At 53.4% G+C, this 19,405-nt stretch overlaps 1 protein-coding gene across 4 annotated transcripts in view; it reads left to right on the top strand.

Annotated features, from left to right (window-relative positions):
* FAM120A (family with sequence similarity 120 member A) overlaps nucleotides 1–19,405 on the top strand; it is an 87,467-nt gene that overhangs the window by 48,551 nt on the left and 19,511 nt on the right. For all 4 annotated transcript variants that reach the window (XM_077910919.1, XM_077910921.1, XM_077910915.1 and 1 more), the window contains 4 exons: nucleotides 3,135–3,222; nucleotides 4,836–5,063; nucleotides 7,397–7,571; nucleotides 14,961–15,210. In XM_077910919.1, the coding sequence (XP_077767045.1) occupies nucleotides 3,135–3,222; nucleotides 4,836–5,063; nucleotides 7,397–7,571; nucleotides 14,961–15,210 (741 nt within the window). The remainder of the gene's footprint in view (nucleotides 1–3,134; nucleotides 3,223–4,835; nucleotides 5,064–7,396; nucleotides 7,572–14,960; nucleotides 15,211–19,405) is intronic.

Here is a 19,405-nt window from a genome sequence, read left to right as displayed (position 1 = left end):
GGCTATTGTCAAGACACTTTTCAGACAGAATTTCAGGTTTTACGGTATGATTGTTGGGAGGCCATGTGCTCACCCGTAGATTATAACGTTACTGTTAGTTTGGTAATGATCCACATGCAACAAAACAGGTGTTTGTAGATGTAGGTGCTGTGTGATCTCCGGTGGGATGAGTTTCCCACTTTAGTGGCGGGTGGGCAGTTTTCCCGCCACTCTGCCCTTGCGTGCTGGCCTGGGGCCCCTCGCGTGCTCATGGGGCTGTGTAGGGAACGAGTCCCCACGTAGAGCTCTATGTCACGTGGAGAACTCCGGTTTCTGCCATCTTCACCACACACCTTGAGACTGCGGTTCTGTGGTTCATTCCTTCAGCTGATGGGCTCCCGCTTGGCGGAGGCTGTGAGCACTTAGCTTCCTGGAATATATAACTAAATGATGGAAATAGTCCGTGCCAGCGTAACGCATGCCACAAAGGACACAGCCATGAGAATAGCAGTTGGGGGTGGGCTGGAAGCCTGCAGGATGAGGCGTCACCCAGGAACCCATGTACCCCGAAGTGGGCCTGGAGTGCGGAATTCCTCTGCCTGACTGAGGACTTGTGTCCAGAGCAGAGGACGTGCTAGGCATCCATAAGAGCACTCTGTGCACTCCTGTGATGAAGGGGAAGGCATGTGGCCTACAGGCAGCCCCAAGAGGAGACGCTGCAGATGTCATCAGGGAAGCACAGACTGGGCAAGCTGGGGCTCACCACATCCCAGGAAAGGCTGATGTGGGTGCCACAGAAGACGCCGCGTGTCAGTGGCGGGAGCTCCCGAGTCTCTGGCGGGCTGGACAGTAGACGCGGCGGTGGCATGCCCCCTGCAACATGTCTGCACTGAGGCTGAACCAGTGCAGTGGGCAGGGATATTGCAGATCCCAAACCCTGGGCACAGGAAGTACACATTCCATTTATGTGGCATCGGAAGCTAAGGAAAGAGCATGTTTGCTGTTAGAAGTCGGGTAGCCGTTCCCCTGGGGAGGAGGTGTGCAAAGGGGCGAGGCCTGGCTTGCCAGCCCTCACTTGGTTTGGCTGCTCACGTGCATGCTCAGATTGTAGGCATCCCTTAGGCTGTTCCCTTGTAGTGCGTGCATTTTTTGTTACAGGTGCATTATACTTAACTGTTTAAAATTGTAATTAATAGATGTTATGTCTCTTTATAAAACTCATAAGCATTCAAGTATTTGTTCTAAAGTTTCACTAAACGTCACTATGTCACTGACTTTCTAATGAAAAAGTACGTTAGCAGCTCTATTTGTGCCACATTCTAGACCACTTCGGTGCCGCCGGCCTTTCCTTCCCGTGCTTGGCATGTGTGCTAGACATGTGTGTGGTGGGACCAAGCCCTCTGTCCCCCGATCAGGTGCCTGGTGTGCTGGCCATGTCCTGAGTCTCACTCCAGCCTCCTCTTTCTCTGGATTTTGAACAGAATGGTTGTGTTTTTGGGATACTTGTGTTTATTGTGATGCCTCCTCGTCACTAGGCTTCCTCCAGTTTTGCAAAGCTGTGGACTGAGAGAGCTCAAAGGAGGAACAGACATGAACAGAGCCCTCGCTGACTGGGGACCTGGGTGCTAGGCAGCTGTTGGGGTGCCCCAACCTGTGGCTGGGACTGAGGATCCAGGATGGGCTCTGAGAGGCACACTGTAGGGCGTGACTCTTGGCTTACCATGGGCAGCCTGCTCCTCAGCTCTTCTTTCTGCATTTGTTTTGTTTTGGTAATAACTAAAACGGAGCCAGTTGATAGATAGGAAAATTAGTGGGTCTTTTTTTTTTATGATTTTATTTATTTATTCGTGAGAGATATAGAGAAGCAGACTCCCTGTGGGGAGCCTAATGTGGGACTCCATCCCAGGACCCTGGGATCACACCCTAAGCTGAAGGCAGACGCTATACCACTGAGCCACCCAGGAGCCCCAGGAGAATTAGTGGTTCTTAAAGACATCTCCATCTGTCCCGTGAGTCAGTTAAAAAGGCCAGTCTAGTAAAAGTGCTCTTCCCTGGCAGACCTTGTGGCCAGCACTGGTTTTAGGAGCCGGTTTTGGTTCCAGGAGGGATGAGGGAAGGCTAGGCTTGCCTCTGCGGGGCTGTGTTCCCAGCTCCCTCCAGGATAGTGGCTTTCACGAGTCTTCCCCGAGACCACAGTAAACTTCCTTGTGTGTTGTGGTCTGTGATAACAAGGAAACAAAAAATTTATGAGATGATGCCATGTGTCCCACATTTATTGCATTCTGTTCCATTTCGGTGTTTAAAAAATGCTGCTTAAGGGCGCCTGGGTGGCTTAGCCAGTGAAGCATCTGCCTTCGGCTCAGGTCATGATCCCAGGGTCCTAGGATCGAGCCCTGTGTCAGGCTCCCTGCTCAGCGGGGGTCTGTTTCTCCCTCTGCCCCTCCCTTGGTTTGTGCACGCTCTCTCTCTCTCTCAAATAAATAAATAAAATCTTAAAAAAAAATGCTAGTTAAACCCACTAAATGTTTTCCCAAGCTACTAATGGGTCACAGTCTACAGTGTTTTCATGGTGTTGACTGATATAGCCAGTTTTGGGCTGTGAGCCACTCCATGCTTGTCCCCATCCCTTTGCACGTCCTGGTTGTTCCTGCTTTGTCAATTGAAGATGTTCCTCAAATAAGATTGTGCTGGCCGTCCACTCTCTGAACCTTGAGGGCCACTCTGCCTTCCCCGATGAGTCACCCTGGCCTGTGCTCCCGCAGCCCCTCGGAGAAGAGGCCAAGCCCCCGTTTATGATCTCTGTGTGAATAAGGAGTAACACTCATCCATGTAACACTGAACCCTCCCCTGCCTGCTGGCTGTTGGGTGGTGGAGTGTGAGACCCCATGTCTTGGCGACGCCTGAGTTCCAAGGCGAGGCAGCGAGGGTCCCTTTGTGGCCATCCCTGGCCCTCTTTGGCCCTCTGCTGGATTCAGTGCTCTGTTTTCTCTTCCCAGAGGGTGAGATCCTGGCGCAGGACTGTGTGGAGGGGGTCCGCTGGGGGAGGCGAGGTTGGTACCACTGAGGCCCTGGGCTCTGCATGGTCAGCTTGTCACAGCTAGTGTGGTGCTAGGCAGACACTAACCAGTAACCGTGTTCCTTTTGTTTATGTTCAGCCATATCAGTGGGAACAAAATTGGCTGGGAGAAGACAGGAAGCCACTCAGAGCCGCAAGCACGGGGAGACCCAGGAGACCAAACAAAGGTAGTAGGGCGGCTTTTATTCCTTCCAATCTTGTCTCTGACCGTGTGATTTTAGGGGTGGGTTAAAGCAAAGTGCTCTGCTTTTTAAAACCACGTTATGAGTAATAGACACTGGCTGGGAAGGCGGGAAGGCAGTTGGGTGTCACACTCTTTGGGTATGGGAAGGGAATGGGGGTCAGTGGCAGGGAGGAGGGGGTCCCAGACATTGGTGTGAGGGAGGGGATCCAAGATGTCAGTGCAGGGGAGGGGGCGGTCCCCAGACCTGTGGGGGAGGGGGAGGGCACAGCTTACACCTTCCACAGGCTGGGTGGCCCTGCTGGAATGCCTCCTGTCTGCTGACGCACGCTCTGGTCAGGAGCCCTCATCTGCAGGGTTTTATGGAGATTGAACGAGAATCACAACAAATGGGAATCACATATATTCCGTTCCCCTTTATCTGGTCCTACCTGTTACTGGCGACAGAGCCACACCTGCACCAACACGTGGTCCCTCAGGACATGGCCATCTCTAGCTAGAGAGGCCTCATGTGTACACAATGCGACTCTGTCGGAAATTCATTTAAGACTCTGGAATGCTCTCGCTGCTGTGGGTCGTCCTGTGCATAAGCAGCAGAAATGCTCTGTGCATGCCTGCTGTTAGCAAATCACCTTCTGAAGTTGTTACCCGTTTTGTCCACAGTGTGTAGGGGAGAGCACAGAAGTCCCTTGTGGATTATCCTTGACTTAGGTCCTAAGATCAGATTTGGCAATTCTGTTTTCAAGGGTAGAAGTGAGCAGTGAAGTACTTACCACTGTGAAGAATATATTTTGTTTCCAAACAGAAATGTATGTTTCTTAGATTGGCACAAAATTAAGCAATTATTGTTTTCAGCCTTTATCATGAGAAAAAATAAAACATTTATTGTACAAATAATAATTGATCTCAGGAAACACTTTGGACTTTGCTAAAATTTGTAGAGAGAAAGTGTAGGGGGTGCGTCTCCCTGTCTTCCCTAGCCTGCTGCCTACGGCCTCCCATCCCCGAGGCCCCTGTGTACCCGCTGCTCTTCCCTGCGCGCCTTGTACACGTTCTGTTTTGGAGATTGGCTGTTACAGGATGGGTATTTTTCACTTAACACTGTCCTACATACATATTTTTATGTCGTTATATATAGATGTGACTCATCAGCTCTAATGATTCCTTGTTTAAAACAAGGAATTAGCCTGTTTTTTTGCTTTAATTTTTGGTAAGCTGTTCCCTTTGTGTACTTAGTTTGGGGTTACAGATGACCAGAGGGAACGGCTGAGTTTGGGTGTCTGTTTCTAAACGTCAGTTGTGGTGAGGAGTAGGTGTGAGGCCTGGGGAGTGACACAGCCTCTCTGAGCATCTCCTCCCGTTCCCACACACAACAGGGGTGATACAGTGGTAACCCGGGGGTCAGGGAGCACAGAGTGCTGCTTCCACCGTTGGGGGCCCCAGGAGTTGCTGTGATGGGGCCACCAGCAGAAGCTGCGTCCACCCCCACACAGGCTCCGGGCATCACTGCCACTGTGTCCTCTGTGTGGGAGGCACAGTGGAAGGGGAGCTGTGACCTCATGACCTGACCTGTTGACCCCTCTCGCCTGTGCTCTGCAGACGGAAGGCTCGTCCACTGCCTCCTCGGGCAGCCAGCTCGCTGAGGGGAAGGGAAGCCAGTTGGGCACTGTGCAGCCGATCCCATGCCTCTTATCCATGCCCACCCGAAACCACATGGACATCACCACACCGCCCTTGCCCCCGGTGGCGCCTGAGGTACTGAGAGTGGCGGAGCACCGGCACAAGAAGGGGCTGATGTACCCTTACATCTTCCACGTCCTGACGAAGGTATGGCAGCCACGTTCTGTCCTACCAGCCCTGGGAAAGGAGTGCATTTCCCCCTTCTTGCACTTTGGGAGAAAAGGCGAAAAAGCGCACCGTAAATGCAGTAAGCAGGACGGGGCAGAGTCTGATTTTCTCCTCCAGTTTGATAGAATGTATTTTTGAGATTTCTAATTAATGGCACATCATGTTATTTCCTGAGTTGTGATTTTATTTTTATTTCTAATTTCAAAGTTTCCCGTACCACATTGATGCCATGATGTCAGGTTTAGTGAGAAGTCCTGTGCAGGGCCTATTTCTCTGTCCCCTGCCCTGGAGCCCCCTGCAGGGTGGTGGACCGAGCTGCGTATTTTGGGACATGGCGGGCACAGCCCTTAGAGCCAGGACTGTGTGACGTGGTAAAGGTCAGAAAGTGCGATTTTGTGTTTGCACAGTGTCAGGGTCCCCTGACCAAATGTGTGCTTCGCTGGACATCAGTGTGGCATCGTTTTTGAATCTTGTCTCAAATGGATCTACGTGTCCATGTAAATTTTCTCAGGGACTTGCCGTTTTTCTGTTGGCGTTCATACCCCAGACCCACGAGTTAACACGTAACCTCGGTGACCCGATTTCTCACGTGGATGGGTTTACTACCATCATGTATTTTTAACATGTTTTTGTCAGTGTCTGTAGCTCCACAGATAATCAGACATTTTTCTCCCTGTTTTCCGCAATCCGTCTGCGGTTTGTATGGTGGGGTCAGTAAGTGCACAGGCCCCCAGCCCCACGGCACCCCGGGCCGGACCGCGACCGTTAGCTGGCCAAGCCGAGGACCGCTCCCTCGTGTCAGTCCACGAGCACCAAGACTCACTCAGCTCCTATGATTTATGTTTAAAGTCGCCTGCAGGTGTCATGCCCTGTGTGGTACGGTCTGCACGCACGGTATCACTGTTCAGGTTACGGTTGTGAGGTAAACATTTTATTTTCCAGGGGCAACGCATGTTGTAAGGGTAAGTGGAAGGTTCCTGTTGTGGGAGAAGGATTTGCTGAGTTTGAAGGGACCCAGGTTTGGGGGAGAGTGCGCCCTTCCCCGTGGGGTCGTGTGGGCTGTGAGGTCCTGACCCCTGTGCTTCTGCCCTGCCCGCTGTGGTCTCCTCGGGGCCAGGCTGAGTGACAGTCGCCCCATCCTCCACCACTCCCTCGTCTCAAGGGCCGACTTGATAAAGTGACTGTGGTTGAGAAAAGTAAATGATTCTCTCTTCAGATTTTAAAATTCCACCTACCATTTTTCTGCATGTCAGGGAGAGCCTAGAGTGTCAGGTGTGCTGTTTGCTGTGAGCCCTGTGGCTCTGGTAATAAATTGTCAGGCCGACATGTCTGCAGTGAGGTGAGGCTTCACACTCATGCAGGCAGCCGGCCGAGCCAGGGACCCAGAGAGAGTGCCCACTGCATAGAAGTACCGGGTCTGTGTGGATAAGGGAGAGACCAGTTTTGAAATGAAATTTCTGTGAAGAAAGAGCAAATGCCATGGAATTATTCAGAGTATGTAGTGATAAATTTAATAGACATCGAAGGTCATATGTATACTCCTAGGTCACGAACTTTCCTAAATAAAGTTCCCTGCAAAATCTCTTGAAATGTAGTTGGATGCCATAGAATGTCCAAGATGGGGCCATCTCAGGTGCAGATGCACAGCACCTCACCTCGTGCCATGTTGGCTGCAGGGCGTGAGCAGATCGGGCCTTCCTTTGAGGGCTGCCCCTGCAGCTGTGCATGCCCCTCATTCAGGAGGCACACCTCCCAAGGGCCCGCGGGGCCAAAGCAGAGGCCTGGCACCTGCCGACCCCTGCAGAGGGAGGGATGCCGCATGGTGTGCTCTCTGGGAGACCATGTTCGCACGTGGTAATGACTTATGGAACAGCTTGATAAAGACATTTTGACCATTTTATTTTCAGGATACTCATTTCTTGGATTTCACGTAGGTCATTAAAAATTATGAATTTCATTACATATGACCATCTTGACTCATAAGTAAAATTTGCAAGTTCTCAGCATTTTCTATTCTATTTGTTACCTGTTGCTTGAAAGATTTCGGGGTCGCCTATGTGGTTTCCTTACGCTCTGGGTTCCAGATTAAAGATGAAACCATGTAGATTTTATTTTGACTCTTTGAGCATACATTTTGACAACCCGCTAAATGAACTCTCCCTGACACCCCACTGCACTCAGGTGGTTTAGCAATTGATTTGGAATAGAATTGCAATGTCGTTAACTGGAGATAATGCAGTATATTTCTGTGAGTTTGTTGTAAATTCAACATGAAAAATGTGCAATATTATTCTGCTTTCTTCCATGCAAAGGGTGAAATCAAAATTGCTGTTTCTATTGAAGATGAAGCCAGCAAAGACCTGCCTCCCGCCGCCCTGCTCTATAGGCCAGTTCGCCAGTATGTTTACGGAGTGCTGTTTAGCTTGGCAGAAAGCAGAAAGAAAACTGAGAGACTTGCTTTTAGAAAGAACAGACTTCCACCAGAATGTATGTACTGTGAAATCCATTGTTTGTTTTCCTCAGTACCTCGTAACCTCTTGTGCATTTTCCAAAGCCTTAGAGGATCGTGACTAAGTCTGCCCTGAGTGTCCCCACATGAGACGGTGGGCTTCATGGGGCCCTGAGGACAGGAGGGCCAGCCACGGGCTGTTTTCCTTAGTAACATTCCAGTCGTGTCGTGTATTTGGTAAAACATGTACACTTTACACTGGAGATTGATCTGGAAATGGCCCGGACGGGCGCCCTCTCCCTGTGTCAAGCGCATCCCAGGCAGGGCGACAGCGGTGTCTGCTCCAGTGTCCACGAGCGGGTCTGCGCCGCAGAGTCTGTGTTCCTGGGGAGGCCCTCGCTGTGCACAGCCCGCAGCAGACAGAGCCCTGGGCACCATCCCCCTCGAGGACTCCAGGTGATGGACCCTGGGGTGGAGGGAAATGGAAAGAGAGAAGGTGCTGCCGTTGGACATGTGGCAGAGGCTGAGGTCAGAGCATGCAGTTTCCATCTTCCAACGAGCAAGTGTAATATTTGGGGTGAATTTGTCTTGCTGTCTTAGGTCACTTTATCTACTAACATAAGAAATGTAAAAGTCGTCGTATATTTATTAGGAGACACAGAAAATTTTCCTAAGACCCAGACTCCAGAATCAGAATCTCCTGAGCCGTGGATAGCGTAGGTTGGCAGATGGTCCCCTCCTTCGGGACTGCAGGGTCAAGGCATGGTGCACAGCCGGTCGTTTTGGCAGTGGGGTGTGGGGAGGCTGCTGCTTAGTTGTGCTCGGGGACGCACGGGACAGTGGGTCTAACCTTTGGATTCTGAGCACTTGTTCTATAGGTTCTGAGGTTTTCTGTGTCTGGTTACTCTGCCAAAATGTGGTTCGCTGAGCCTTAAAATGAAGCACCTGTCGGTGTTGTTACTTGAGCTCTGTAGCTACCTGTTGCTAATGCGTCTGCCACTGCTACCAGGGCTGGGGCCCTATGGGAAACTGTGGTATCGGGGGACCTGGAAGGCCAGGGTGTGCCTGGTGGACACGGGGTCAGCCAGCCTGAGCCTTGTACCCCAGCCTCCCTCTGTTCCCCAGCAGCCCTAACCGTCCTGGGGCTGTAGCCTAGAATGCCGGGTGCTGCGGAGCCCTGGACAGCCCACTTCCTGCCGTGTCCATGGTTCCCGAGCACCATTTTGGCTTTTGGAGTAAAAGCTGTTCTTTTTCTCATTTGGTTATATTCTAGAAACAGTTATCTTTACTTAACACGCTCCCAGGAATTCTCAGTGATTGCAGCCTGGGACCTTGGGCAGGCTCCAGGGTGGGGCTGCTGTGCTCTGTTCACGCCCTCCCATCGAGAGGCCAGGGGAGCTGCGGGTGCGGGGACTGGCGGGAGGTTAGGAGTTGGTCCCTGCCATGCTGCATCCTGGACCTGGGGTCCTGGACCTGGGCTGCGCAGGCGTCCCGCTGGCCCAAGAGTGGCAGTGGGGGAAGTGGGCAGCAGAGAGGACAGAGTGCACGGTGGTGCAGGGCCCGGTGTGTATGTCCACCATGCAGGGGGCGCTGTTCCTGATGAGAGATGGGGGGGACAGTATGGTGAAGAAAGAGCCATGGTACAGACAGCTCTGTGAGGTCTAAAGCCCTTGTGCAGGGGATGTGTGGACTGGCTGAGGTTTGTTTTTTTTAAAGATTTATTTGTCTTGGGGGAAAGCGCAGGGAGGAGGGGCACAGAGAGAGAGAGACTCTGAGCAGACTGCACTGAGTGCGGGGAGCTGATGCTGAAACCTTAATTGAATGTGCCCCCGGGGCGCCCCGGCTGGGTTTCTGGGCCAGGCCGGTGCACCAGTCTTTCTGTTCAGGTAACAAAAGCAAGTGGGTTCTGATGTCTCTGGGAGCCACTGAAAGCTGGGTTGGGGTGGAACGTGGAGTCTGTTCATAAGGAGTCTGTTCAGGAAGGTGGCTGGGTGGGGACAGCGACAAGAGCGGAAACAGCCCCGGGGTGGCTGTGGAACCTCGAGAAGTGTGCACTTCGTGTGTGTTCTGGAGAACCGTAAGCCTCCGGGGGTGAGATGTGCCCATTTCCCTACTGCGTTTACAGGTCAAGAGGCCTTCGTTAGCTCTGAAATGAGTGGCATTAGAACTCAGGTCTGTTTGGTCTTCAGGTCTGTTTGGTCTTTTTGGGAACCTGATAAACCTGAATTTGTTTCATGCATTGTGTTAACAAGGGGATACCTTGTTAGCTCAGTAACGTCCTACTGCTCATGGATTATCCCCCTACCTGGAGGGCTGGCTCTCTGCAGAGAAGACTTCTGTCCTTGGGCAGCTTCCTGAAGGCCAGCCTGGAGCGAGAGAGGAACATGGTGCCACTCCTCTCACACTTCCTGTTAGCGGTGTGTGATAATTGCCCCGAGGCCCGCTCCCTGAGGCCTGCCCTGACATCCCAGCTGATGCTCAACCCTGACGTGGTGACGCCCCTACTGTGGGTTTCCCTGTCTGAGATGTGTGGTGATTGCGCACTTTGGTGTTCTTAGGGAGGAAGCAAGCCCTCGAGGCTCTGGGAGCACGGAGCATGGGGATGCCAGTTGTGCTGGGAGCCGCTGCTTGGGAGTCCCGGGCTGTAAGGTTTGAAAGTTGAGTGCTGAAACCTGGCTTTAGGTGTGGCCACTCTGTGGGAGATTCCTAAAGCACCAACTCAGATGCCCACTGGCCCCGCCGTGCACTCCGTGGGTCCAGGTGAGCCCGCCTTTGGCAGCAGGTGAGGAGGCTCTGGGTGGAGCACGGCATCAGCTGGCTGTGTGTACAGACGCAAGTTCAGGGAGCTCACTGGGACAGCTGGGGCGTCCCTACGAGGGCCTTGTCGTCAGAACCAGTCAGGGGCACGTCAAAAGCCAAAGGGTTGTTTAAAAATGCTGAACTCTTGCCACATGTAAGGAAATGTAGTCTCTTTTTTTTTTTTTTAAAGCAGACTCCGTGTCCAGCGTCGAGCCCATTGCGACCCTGAGATCCTGACCTGAGCCGGTGAAGGGGATCGAGTCAGACGCTGAACTGACCGAGCTCCCAGGCGTCCCGGAGATGTGGGCTCTGCATCAAGGCGCAGGATAAAGCGTTTCATTATCTATAACGCGAGGTCTAGCGCTCTAGTGACTTAGCACAGTTTTGTTTTTAGAGTCATTAGGTGGCGACAGGGATATCCACCCTCAGATGCTTATAAACTCTGGCCTGTGGAAGTCAGACCGAGTGACACACATGTCTTGTTTCCTGTGTCCACTCCTGGGTTTCACTGTTTCGCTGTTAGGAAATTCATCAGAGGCTCGTTGACTAGGAGAGGATGCTGCTTGGGGCTGAGGCAGTGGGGCTGCGGCCCCTTCCCAGCGCCATGCAGACCCTGCAGGAGTCTTTGCCCAGGGCAGGGGGAGGGAGGGTACCTGCGTGGCTGCTGGCTCTTGGCCGGGGCCTGGGGACAGGAACGCCCACCTGCTGGTGGCTTGGTAAGGACAGGCCATCCCTCACCCTGCCAGGAGGTCAGGGGATGGAGGACAGAAGGGGGCCCGGTTCCCAGAGGACTGCAGGGTCACGGGACTCCTCAGCCACAGTACAAGAGGGAGAAATCCAGGAAGCAAAGCTGAGTGACGTGCACATTTTCAAATTACTGTCCCCTTAGGAAAACTGGCCTCTGTTTCTTCAACAAGACTCCTCAGGACCCCAAGAGAAAGTAGGAAACAGGCTTATAGAACATGAAGGGGACGTAAGGTGAGGGGGGTTTAAGGTGAGGGGGACGTGGGGACGTAAGGTGAGGGGGACATAAGATGGGGGGGCATGAGGTGAGGGTACGTAAGGTGGGGGGATGTAAGGACATAAGGTGGCGGAGCGTGAGGTGAGGGGGGCGTGTGGTGAGGGGGATGTGGGGACATGGGGTGCAGGGTGAAGGGAGTGGGGTGAGGGGGATATAAGGTCAAGGGGGCGTGAAATTAGGGGACTGTGAGGTGAGGGGGACGTAAGGACATAATGGGTGTGAGGTGAGGGGGGATGTAAGGTCAAGGGTATATAAGGGTGTAAGGTGAGGGGAGCGTGTGGTGAGGGGGAAGTGGGGACATAGGGGCGTAGGGTGAGGGGGGTGCGGGGTGAGGGGGACGTAAGGGATATGAGGTGAGGGGGTGTGGGGTGAGGAGCATGAGGTGAGGGGGGCACAGAGTGGGGGAGATGTGGGGTGCAGACACAGCAGATCAAAGTGGGCACATTGTAGCTCTTCAGGCAGAGCCGGGGAGTGTGCGCTTGTTCTGGTCCCGTGTGCTTTAGGGTCTCACATGTGCTGAGTCCTGGGCCTCGCTGGTCATACAGGAGAGCAGCTATCTACCCTGAGGTTGGCAGGCATAGCAGTCGTCCACCCTGCATGCAGGCCACAGCCCGGCAGGCTGTGGTCGTGGGAGCGGCCTATCTCCCATCTTCTCCCGCAGCCATACCCATGAGCTGTCACACCCCCTTGCACACTCAGTCCTCTGCAGGCCCAGCTCATGCTCACGAGCGTTCCTCATGTGGGCCAGTTCCCAGCCACCGCCAGGTGGTTGAAAATGGCTTAGAAAACCAAACATCGTCGTTACTTCTGGCCTGGGAGGATCCCCGTCGGCGTTATGATGGATTGGCAAGGTCGCTGGTTCCCCGTGTCCTTTGTGCCACCAAAGACGACGATTCCTGTCTGAGGGAAAGGCTGGTTTCTCAGCCGCAGTCTGAGTGTACACATCATAGGTCCTGGCTTGCACTTCGTGTAAAGAAGGTGCATCCCCAGCGAGGTCTCAGGTGGTGCCAGAACCCGCAGCAGGAGCTGTTTTTGGTGATGTCAGTGTCCCTTTAGCACAAGGGAAGGAAGACAGCGTCCCGTCCAGTGTTTTCGGGTCTGCCCGAATGGGTGAGTTTCTCTGTGAAGGGAAAGGCCTCGGTGAATGTTGGCTGATGGTGGCTCGGCTGGGTCCCTGGAGCCCTGGGCCCGAGGTCATGTTTCACCTTGTGGGCCGTTGTGGCCACACTCTTGTACCCCTGCTCTTGTCTGAGTACCAGACGTGTGTGCCCAGGAGTGATGCTCCAGCTTCCCTGCTGGAAGCCCACGTGACTTCCTGGTCACTCCTCTGTTTCTGCTTGTCCTGTGAGTGGGGTCACCAGGGCTGCCGCATGTCACTCTGGAAACTGACCCTCGAGGCTTCTAGGCGTTAACTGTGGTTGACCTCACGTGCTCGTGGCCGCGTCACGGGTGGGAGGCGTCTGTGCTCCTCGAGGTTGTGGTACTGACTGCTTGACCCCTTGCTGTGGTGCCTGCTCCCAGGGCTGGGCCTCAGGGGTCAAGGACACCATCTGTCTGCATAGTGCAGGGGTTGGGCCCCAGCCTCCACAGCTTCCGCTCTGCCCACCCCCTCCTGGTCCATAGGAGGTGCTCAGTCAATACCTGGGAGGCGACGGGCCACAGGCTCCCCACCAGTAAGTTGTGATGCATGGAGTGAGTTCCGGGAGCAGCTTTGCTGTCGGACAGACTTCTGTGTCCTGCATATGTGGTGGGAGGACATGGAGAGCCTGGGGAGCTAACCCTATAACCAGAGGTAAAGCCTCACTGGTGCCTTTGAGTTTTGCCACCAGAATGAATGTTACCAAATAGATTTGAGTGTCTTTGCGCTTTTTTGGTGTGGAACTGAACTTAGTGGGTTAACTGGTAGACACCCAGCCTGTTGGTTAAAGGCTTGTTTTGTGACCAACCTTGGCCCGTGTATTAGGGGCTGATGCCTGCCAGCCTGCAATACGAGTTGGGCAGAGGGGGTCGTGGGAGTGACGGCCACCCTGTGTGTGTGCCCTGTGTGCCAGGGCTTGGCAGGCGTGCAGCTGGATTGTGAGTCCAAGGACGGGACCCATGTGGGTGCGTGACTGGCTCTCAGAATGCAGATGAACACAAAGGTTCATGTACTGCTATACGCTCTACTCGTGTGTATCTCTGCACTCAGTGGACTTTAAGCATTTTATGTGTTCTAGATGTTTCTTTAATACTTAGATGCTAAGATACTCAAATGGGAATGGAAGAGATTTTCCCAGTGACTAAAGTGTCGCTGTTCTGTCAGAGGATGTTGGGGCGCTATCTTGACCTGCAGTCCGCTCCTGGGGGCGGGGGTTCCAGGCCCCCTTGGCAGCACACCTTTCCCTGCCCCATGTGAGGCTGTCCTGTGGCTGATGCCCTGTGTGTCCGGGTGTCTGGCTGCCCACCTTCTTCCGGACCCTGTGCAGGCAGGACGGGGAGAGCTCACTCCACCAGAGTTTGGGCCTTGAGTCTCCCCCATCTGCCTCGGGTGCTGCACCAGGGGAAGTGAGCCCATCCTGGGTGCTGTTGTTTGGATGGGTGGCCCCGTGGAAGGTGGCGGTGGGGTCCCAATGCCATCCTGGTTCTGGGTGGGTCACGAGGGCTGCTCGCTGGGTCCTGGGCTCAGGCATGCTCTTGTTGCCTAGGAAATGCATAGCCAGAGCCCCGCACCTGCTGGTACCCTCAGCGCGGTGAGGAGACCTTGGGTTGAGCTCCCTGTGGCGTGCCGGGCCATTGCTGTATCGCCTGCCACGCTTTTCCTTTGCTTGTATTCCTTTGCTTGTATTCAAAATTATATGGGAAAAAGTGCTTGTTTGTGCTTTAAGAATTAACGGACTCCAGTAATGGTTGGACAGTGACGGGTAAGAGGCCGTTTTGCTAGAGCTTGCCTCCTTGGAGGTAAAATGGGGAGTTTTATGCTTTGTCTTCAGTCTTCCTGAGTAGAATTTCCATGTGCTGACATCACCTGGGATTTTAAAACATGGACTATTTATTGCCTGTTTGCTGCCTTCCTGGGCTCTTGGGGTCTTACTGCAGGGAGCTTGTTCTTACCAATCTTTAAAAACACAGTTTAACAGGTGTGTCTGTTAAAGTGGACTCTCAACAAAGTGGCACCAAGTGTAGATTACTTTTTGGATCTGATTAGTCAAAGTGTGTGTCTGTAGAAAAAGATTAGATATCTAAATTGGATTTCCTTTGGATTTCTGTGATAGTCATGTACTTCTGTAAATTTTACTAGTTGTTACTATTAAAACTTAACAGACTTAATAAATGTTTTCTGACATCTTTGATTTATACATATGAGTTATATGGGGAAGTGAAACCGTGATTTGATTGAGAAAGAACTTATTGGTGGCCTGAATGGAAATCTGATTGAGCCACCACAGTGCACAGGGGACACGACGTTCTAGACCTGAGGACTGGTGGCCGGTGGCTTGCTGATGAGAGAATGCATTGCTGTGTGAGCGGTGGCATCCTCAGGCTGTGCTTATTGGAGGGTTGGATTTGTTTTGGCTTCCGGTGGCTGAGCTGGGCACAAATGGGTCTCCTCTGCTTTTCCCTCCTCCAGTTCCACCTGTCATCATTAAAGAGTGGGCAGCGTACAAAGGGAAATCTCCACAGACACCGGAGCTGGTGGAAGCCCTGGCCTTCAGGGAGTGGACGTGCCCCAACCTGAAGCGGCTGTGGCTGGGCAAGGCTGTGGAGGACAAGAATCGCAGGATGAGGGCCTTCCTGGCCTGCATGAGGTCGGACACACCAGCCATGCTCAACCCGGCCAGCGTGCCCACCCACCTGACGGTGCTGTGCTGCGTCCTACGGTAGGTGCGGCCTCCCACGTGACCACACGGCTGTGCCCGAGGGTGCCTGTGATCCTGGGCCACTGTGCTCATCCGTGTTCATGTCTGAGATGGAACACAGTGTGGATTGGAGTGCATCCTACATGGTGTGTTTGATAGAAATGTCATGATCTTAAACATACTTTATCCTTTAAAAAGTAGGGATTTGGGGGCAGCCCCAGTAGCGCAGTGGTTTAGCTCTGCCTGCAGCCCGGGGTGTAATCCTGGAGACCCGGGATCGAGTCCCATGTCAGGCTCCCTGCACGGAGCCTGCTTCTCCTCTGCCTGTGACTCTGCCTCTCTCTCTCTCTGAATAAATAAAATCTTAAAAAAAAAAAAAAAAAAAAAAAAAAAAGTAGGGATTTTAAAGGCTATACGTGTTTTATTATGTATCATTTGGAGTTCTTTTGGGAAAATGTATCTGTTCTTTCCTTGCAAGCACTTAACCTAGGGTGGACCATGTGGATGCGTGGCTGTTTCATTCCTAGAGTTATAACCTCAGGTGACATTGTTTATTCGGTAGCTCAGATTGTCCCAGCTTCGGCCTCGGGGCCTGTTTGGGGCTCTTGTGTCCTCTGTCCCCAGCACGTATTGCTTTCTGGCACCACCGGAGGCTGAGGCTCACCCTGGGCCCTGCCCTCTCCTGCCCCTGGACAGGGATTGAGACCAGGTCTGGGCGCTGCGTGCTGCCCTGCCCTCCACTGCTGGGCCCCAGATGCTGGGGGGATACTTGGTGTTGGCAGTAAGGCAAGCTGGCGTGCATACGTGGATTTGGTTCTTTCGTTTTTTGAACCAGTTTCCAACATAGGGAAAAGTTGCAAGTGCAATACAAAGAGACTTTAATTTTTTTTAAATTGGAGTATAATTAACCTATGTTCTGTTAGTATTAGGTGTACAGCCTGCTGACTCAGCAGCCGTGTGCATGATCAGTGCTCCCCACAGACCCTACAGAGAAGAATTGGGGCTGCAGGCGGGGTGCTGTAGCGTGGGCAGGATACAGCCTTTGTAATCAGGGGCAAACAAGGACCATCCTCAGAATCAGTCTGTGTCCTGCCTTACTTCCATCTAGACTTAAGGGTTCATGTCTTGTGTTAAGTACTATTGGTTGTTCACCAGACACTGGAAGGTATGGCGGCCCCCCCTACTGCCATGGTCACGCCCGGGCTGTGCACCGGCACCCTGACCATCAGGCCAGGCGGGTGTCCACAGCACTGCTCCGGCGGGGCCTCTTGGTCCCCTTGGGAACGAGTACCTGTTACATGGACTCTCCTTCCCCTCAGACCTACGTGGACTCACAGCTTCTGCATCTTCTATGGCTGTCACTAACTTGGTGCTTCATTGTCCCTGCTGGGTCGTTCTCCGACACCCTGGCAGCACCTCCCTGCTTCCTAGGGGCAGAGACGGCCCTGCCTCCCAGGCCCTGGACCCTCCCCACAGGACAGCCTCTGAGTGGCATCAGAGCCTGGGACCCGGCCCTGGGTGTCCCTCACCCTTGGCCCTCGGCTCCCCTGTTTCTTCCCCTTGGCTTCAGGCGAGTGTTCATTTCCTCACGTTTTCTTCGTTCACCCCAGGCTTTACGGTTAGTGACTCGTGCAGAAGCCTCTTCTTTGCTGAATTGAGGTTGACTGACTTGAGTGTATTGAGGATTGGCTCATGGGAGAAGCTAGATCTTTGCTTTAAATTAATTTTTGTTTAGAATCTTCTGGTTTCCTTGAATGGAAAATTCATTTATGGAGCTGTTTTTGTCAATAAAAAAACCTAAAGTAGCCAAACATTAGAGACAAAGGTTTTGGATCCTCTAAGATCTAATTATCAAGAATACATTTGGTTGATCATATTTGTCTCTTCCAAATCTAAGTCATCCTGTGGCCTTTACCCCATGGATGGCTGTCTGTCCACCAACCTGGAGGCCGCCACCCTCACCTGGTCTCCATGTTCATCCTCGTGGTGCCTCCTTGGCCATCGCCCCAGCATTGCTCAGATGGCCTTTGTAGAGTCTTTCAGATTTCAGGATTGTTTTTAAGACAGTCTTTATGATTGATTTGTGTGTATGTGTGTGGTTATTTGTAGAAAATACACTTGTTTTAGAACTTGGAAAGATTAGTGTGACTGGCCATGTCTCAGGGGGCTGTAGCACCCCTGTGGGAGGCAGGTGGCCTGCTTGGCTATGGAGATGGGCAGACGTAGGAGAGCTGCTCAGGAAAGCTGTTTCAGGTCCAGGGAAGTGGAGCTGGTTGAGAGGAAGTCCGGGAGCTGTGAGGGACCGCGGCTCACACGACAAGCCCCAGGACACCAGGAACCAGACTGGTCCACATCCACAGAGAGAGTGTGTTTGACCTTCTGCATTTGGGGTTGGGCCAAGGCAGGTGACCAATGCACTGCACCCCCCCTTGGGCTCTGGCATGATCTCAGGCGAGGGGGTGGGCTAAGGAGGAGGGGAGAGGCCAGGAGGGTGGTTCGGGGTCGATGTGTGCCTCTCGAGGCCCTGGGGTCAGGCCTAGGTCCCTGGGAGGGAGGTGATGAGGCCCTGTCGGTGCCCAGGCAGCAGGCTCCACATCTACAGGACCCTGACAGATTCATTGGCATCTGTGGCAGGTGTTTGCGGATGTGGTCCAGCCTTGTCTCCTGGGAGTGTGTGGTCCTGCACTCTTGAGACCCGTGGTCTGCAAATCCAAGGAAGGCGGTTAGTTGTGCTGCAGACTGAGGGACAGGGATGTGGGACAGGGAGAAGGAGTGCAAGGGTCTGGCTCACTGTGGGGCTGCGGGAGTGCCCCTGCCACCCTTGGCTTTGGTGGCTGTGCTGGGCTGGGGTTTTCTCTCTTTAATTTTCTCTTTTCCTTTTCTTCCCACTTCCCTCCTCTGCCCCCCTTTGTTTTGCGTAACTTCAGACTTGAACAAATTGGGAGGGATTCAAGGAGTTTGTGGCTATCTTTCATCTTCACCCCCACATGGTCGTGTGTTACGGCCACGGCTTTGTCCTGTTCTGTCCATGTGTCCTGGACCCTTGGATGTAGGTTGTGGGTGCTATGCCTTTGCTCCTGAGCTCTTGGGTATGTGTTTCTAAAAACAAAGACATCAAAATCAGAAAGGTCCTCCCAGCAAAGCTCCTGCACACATCTCTGATATTTGCTGGTTGTTGCAGGGACGTTCTGGGTCAGCAGCAGATCTCAGCTCCCGCCAGATCTGGCTGTTGAGTCTCCTCCAGCCCTGGTGGCCCCTCTCGAGGGGTCCTCTGGGTTGATGTGGGGTGAACACCGGCCTGTCCGTCTCTAGATCTCCTGCGACCTTGACGAGGCCCCGAGACCCTGGCTGCCGCTCGTCTGCCCCCGACTAGACGGTTTCTCGATTCGTGTGTGCCGGGGTCTCTTTCCAGTGAGGTTTGTTCCTGCCTTGGGGGCAACTGCCCCGGCCGCACGCTGGTGGTGATCTCCATGTCTCTGTCATTTGTGCTCTGCAGTCGACATGGTGACAGCCCTGGGGGATGGGAGGAGGGCAGCCAGGTCCCTAGAACCATCCTCGCGAAGCTGGTGTAGGGTGGGGTGCAGACTTGAGCTCAGGTTCAGCGTGGGGGTGGAGCACAGGTGTAGAGTACGGCGGAAGGCGTCCTTCCTGCAGTACAGCCAGGACAGACAGGCCCTCCTCCCAAAGGGCTCGGGCTCGGGCTCGGAGTGGCAGGCTGGGTTTACACCTGGCAGGACCCAGGTGTAGACAGTTGAGGAGGTGGAGGGCTGAGTCCCCATGCAAGATGCAGGCAGTCGGCAGTGTCTTTGACCTTTGCAGGGGTCCTGACCCAGCCCAGCCCCACAGACAGCCGCCCACCATCTGCTCGGGGGGAGCAGGCCAGGCCGCTGCTCCTGTCACATCTACTCAAGACCATAATGCTGTGGGCATGGCCCATGGCTGTGTGTTCCTCACATATTTGTGCATCCAGGAGAGAGGTAGATGGTGGTTCTGGGAAAACGTGAATAGAAAACCAAATGGAGCAGATACCAGGCATCCTAACCAAAAACACAGCTCAGAGAGTCTTTGCTGCCAACAAAAGCAGCCTGTCCCCTAGATGGCTGTTTTCCTCATTCATCATCTTAGAAGGAGCATGTGGGGGGCCTGGAGGAGGCGTCTGTCTCCCAGGCACACAGGTGACTAGCGGCTTGCACACAGGCACTGTCTACGTGCACAT

Source organism: Canis aureus, chromosome 1 (genome assembly GCF_053574225.1).
Source record: "Canis aureus isolate CA01 chromosome 1, VMU_Caureus_v.1.0, whole genome shotgun sequence".
NCBI lineage: Eukaryota > Metazoa > Chordata > Mammalia > Carnivora > Canidae > Canis > Canis aureus.
Note: the sequence above shows the minus strand (reverse complement) of the source record. Positions and strands in the feature narration are given on the sequence as shown.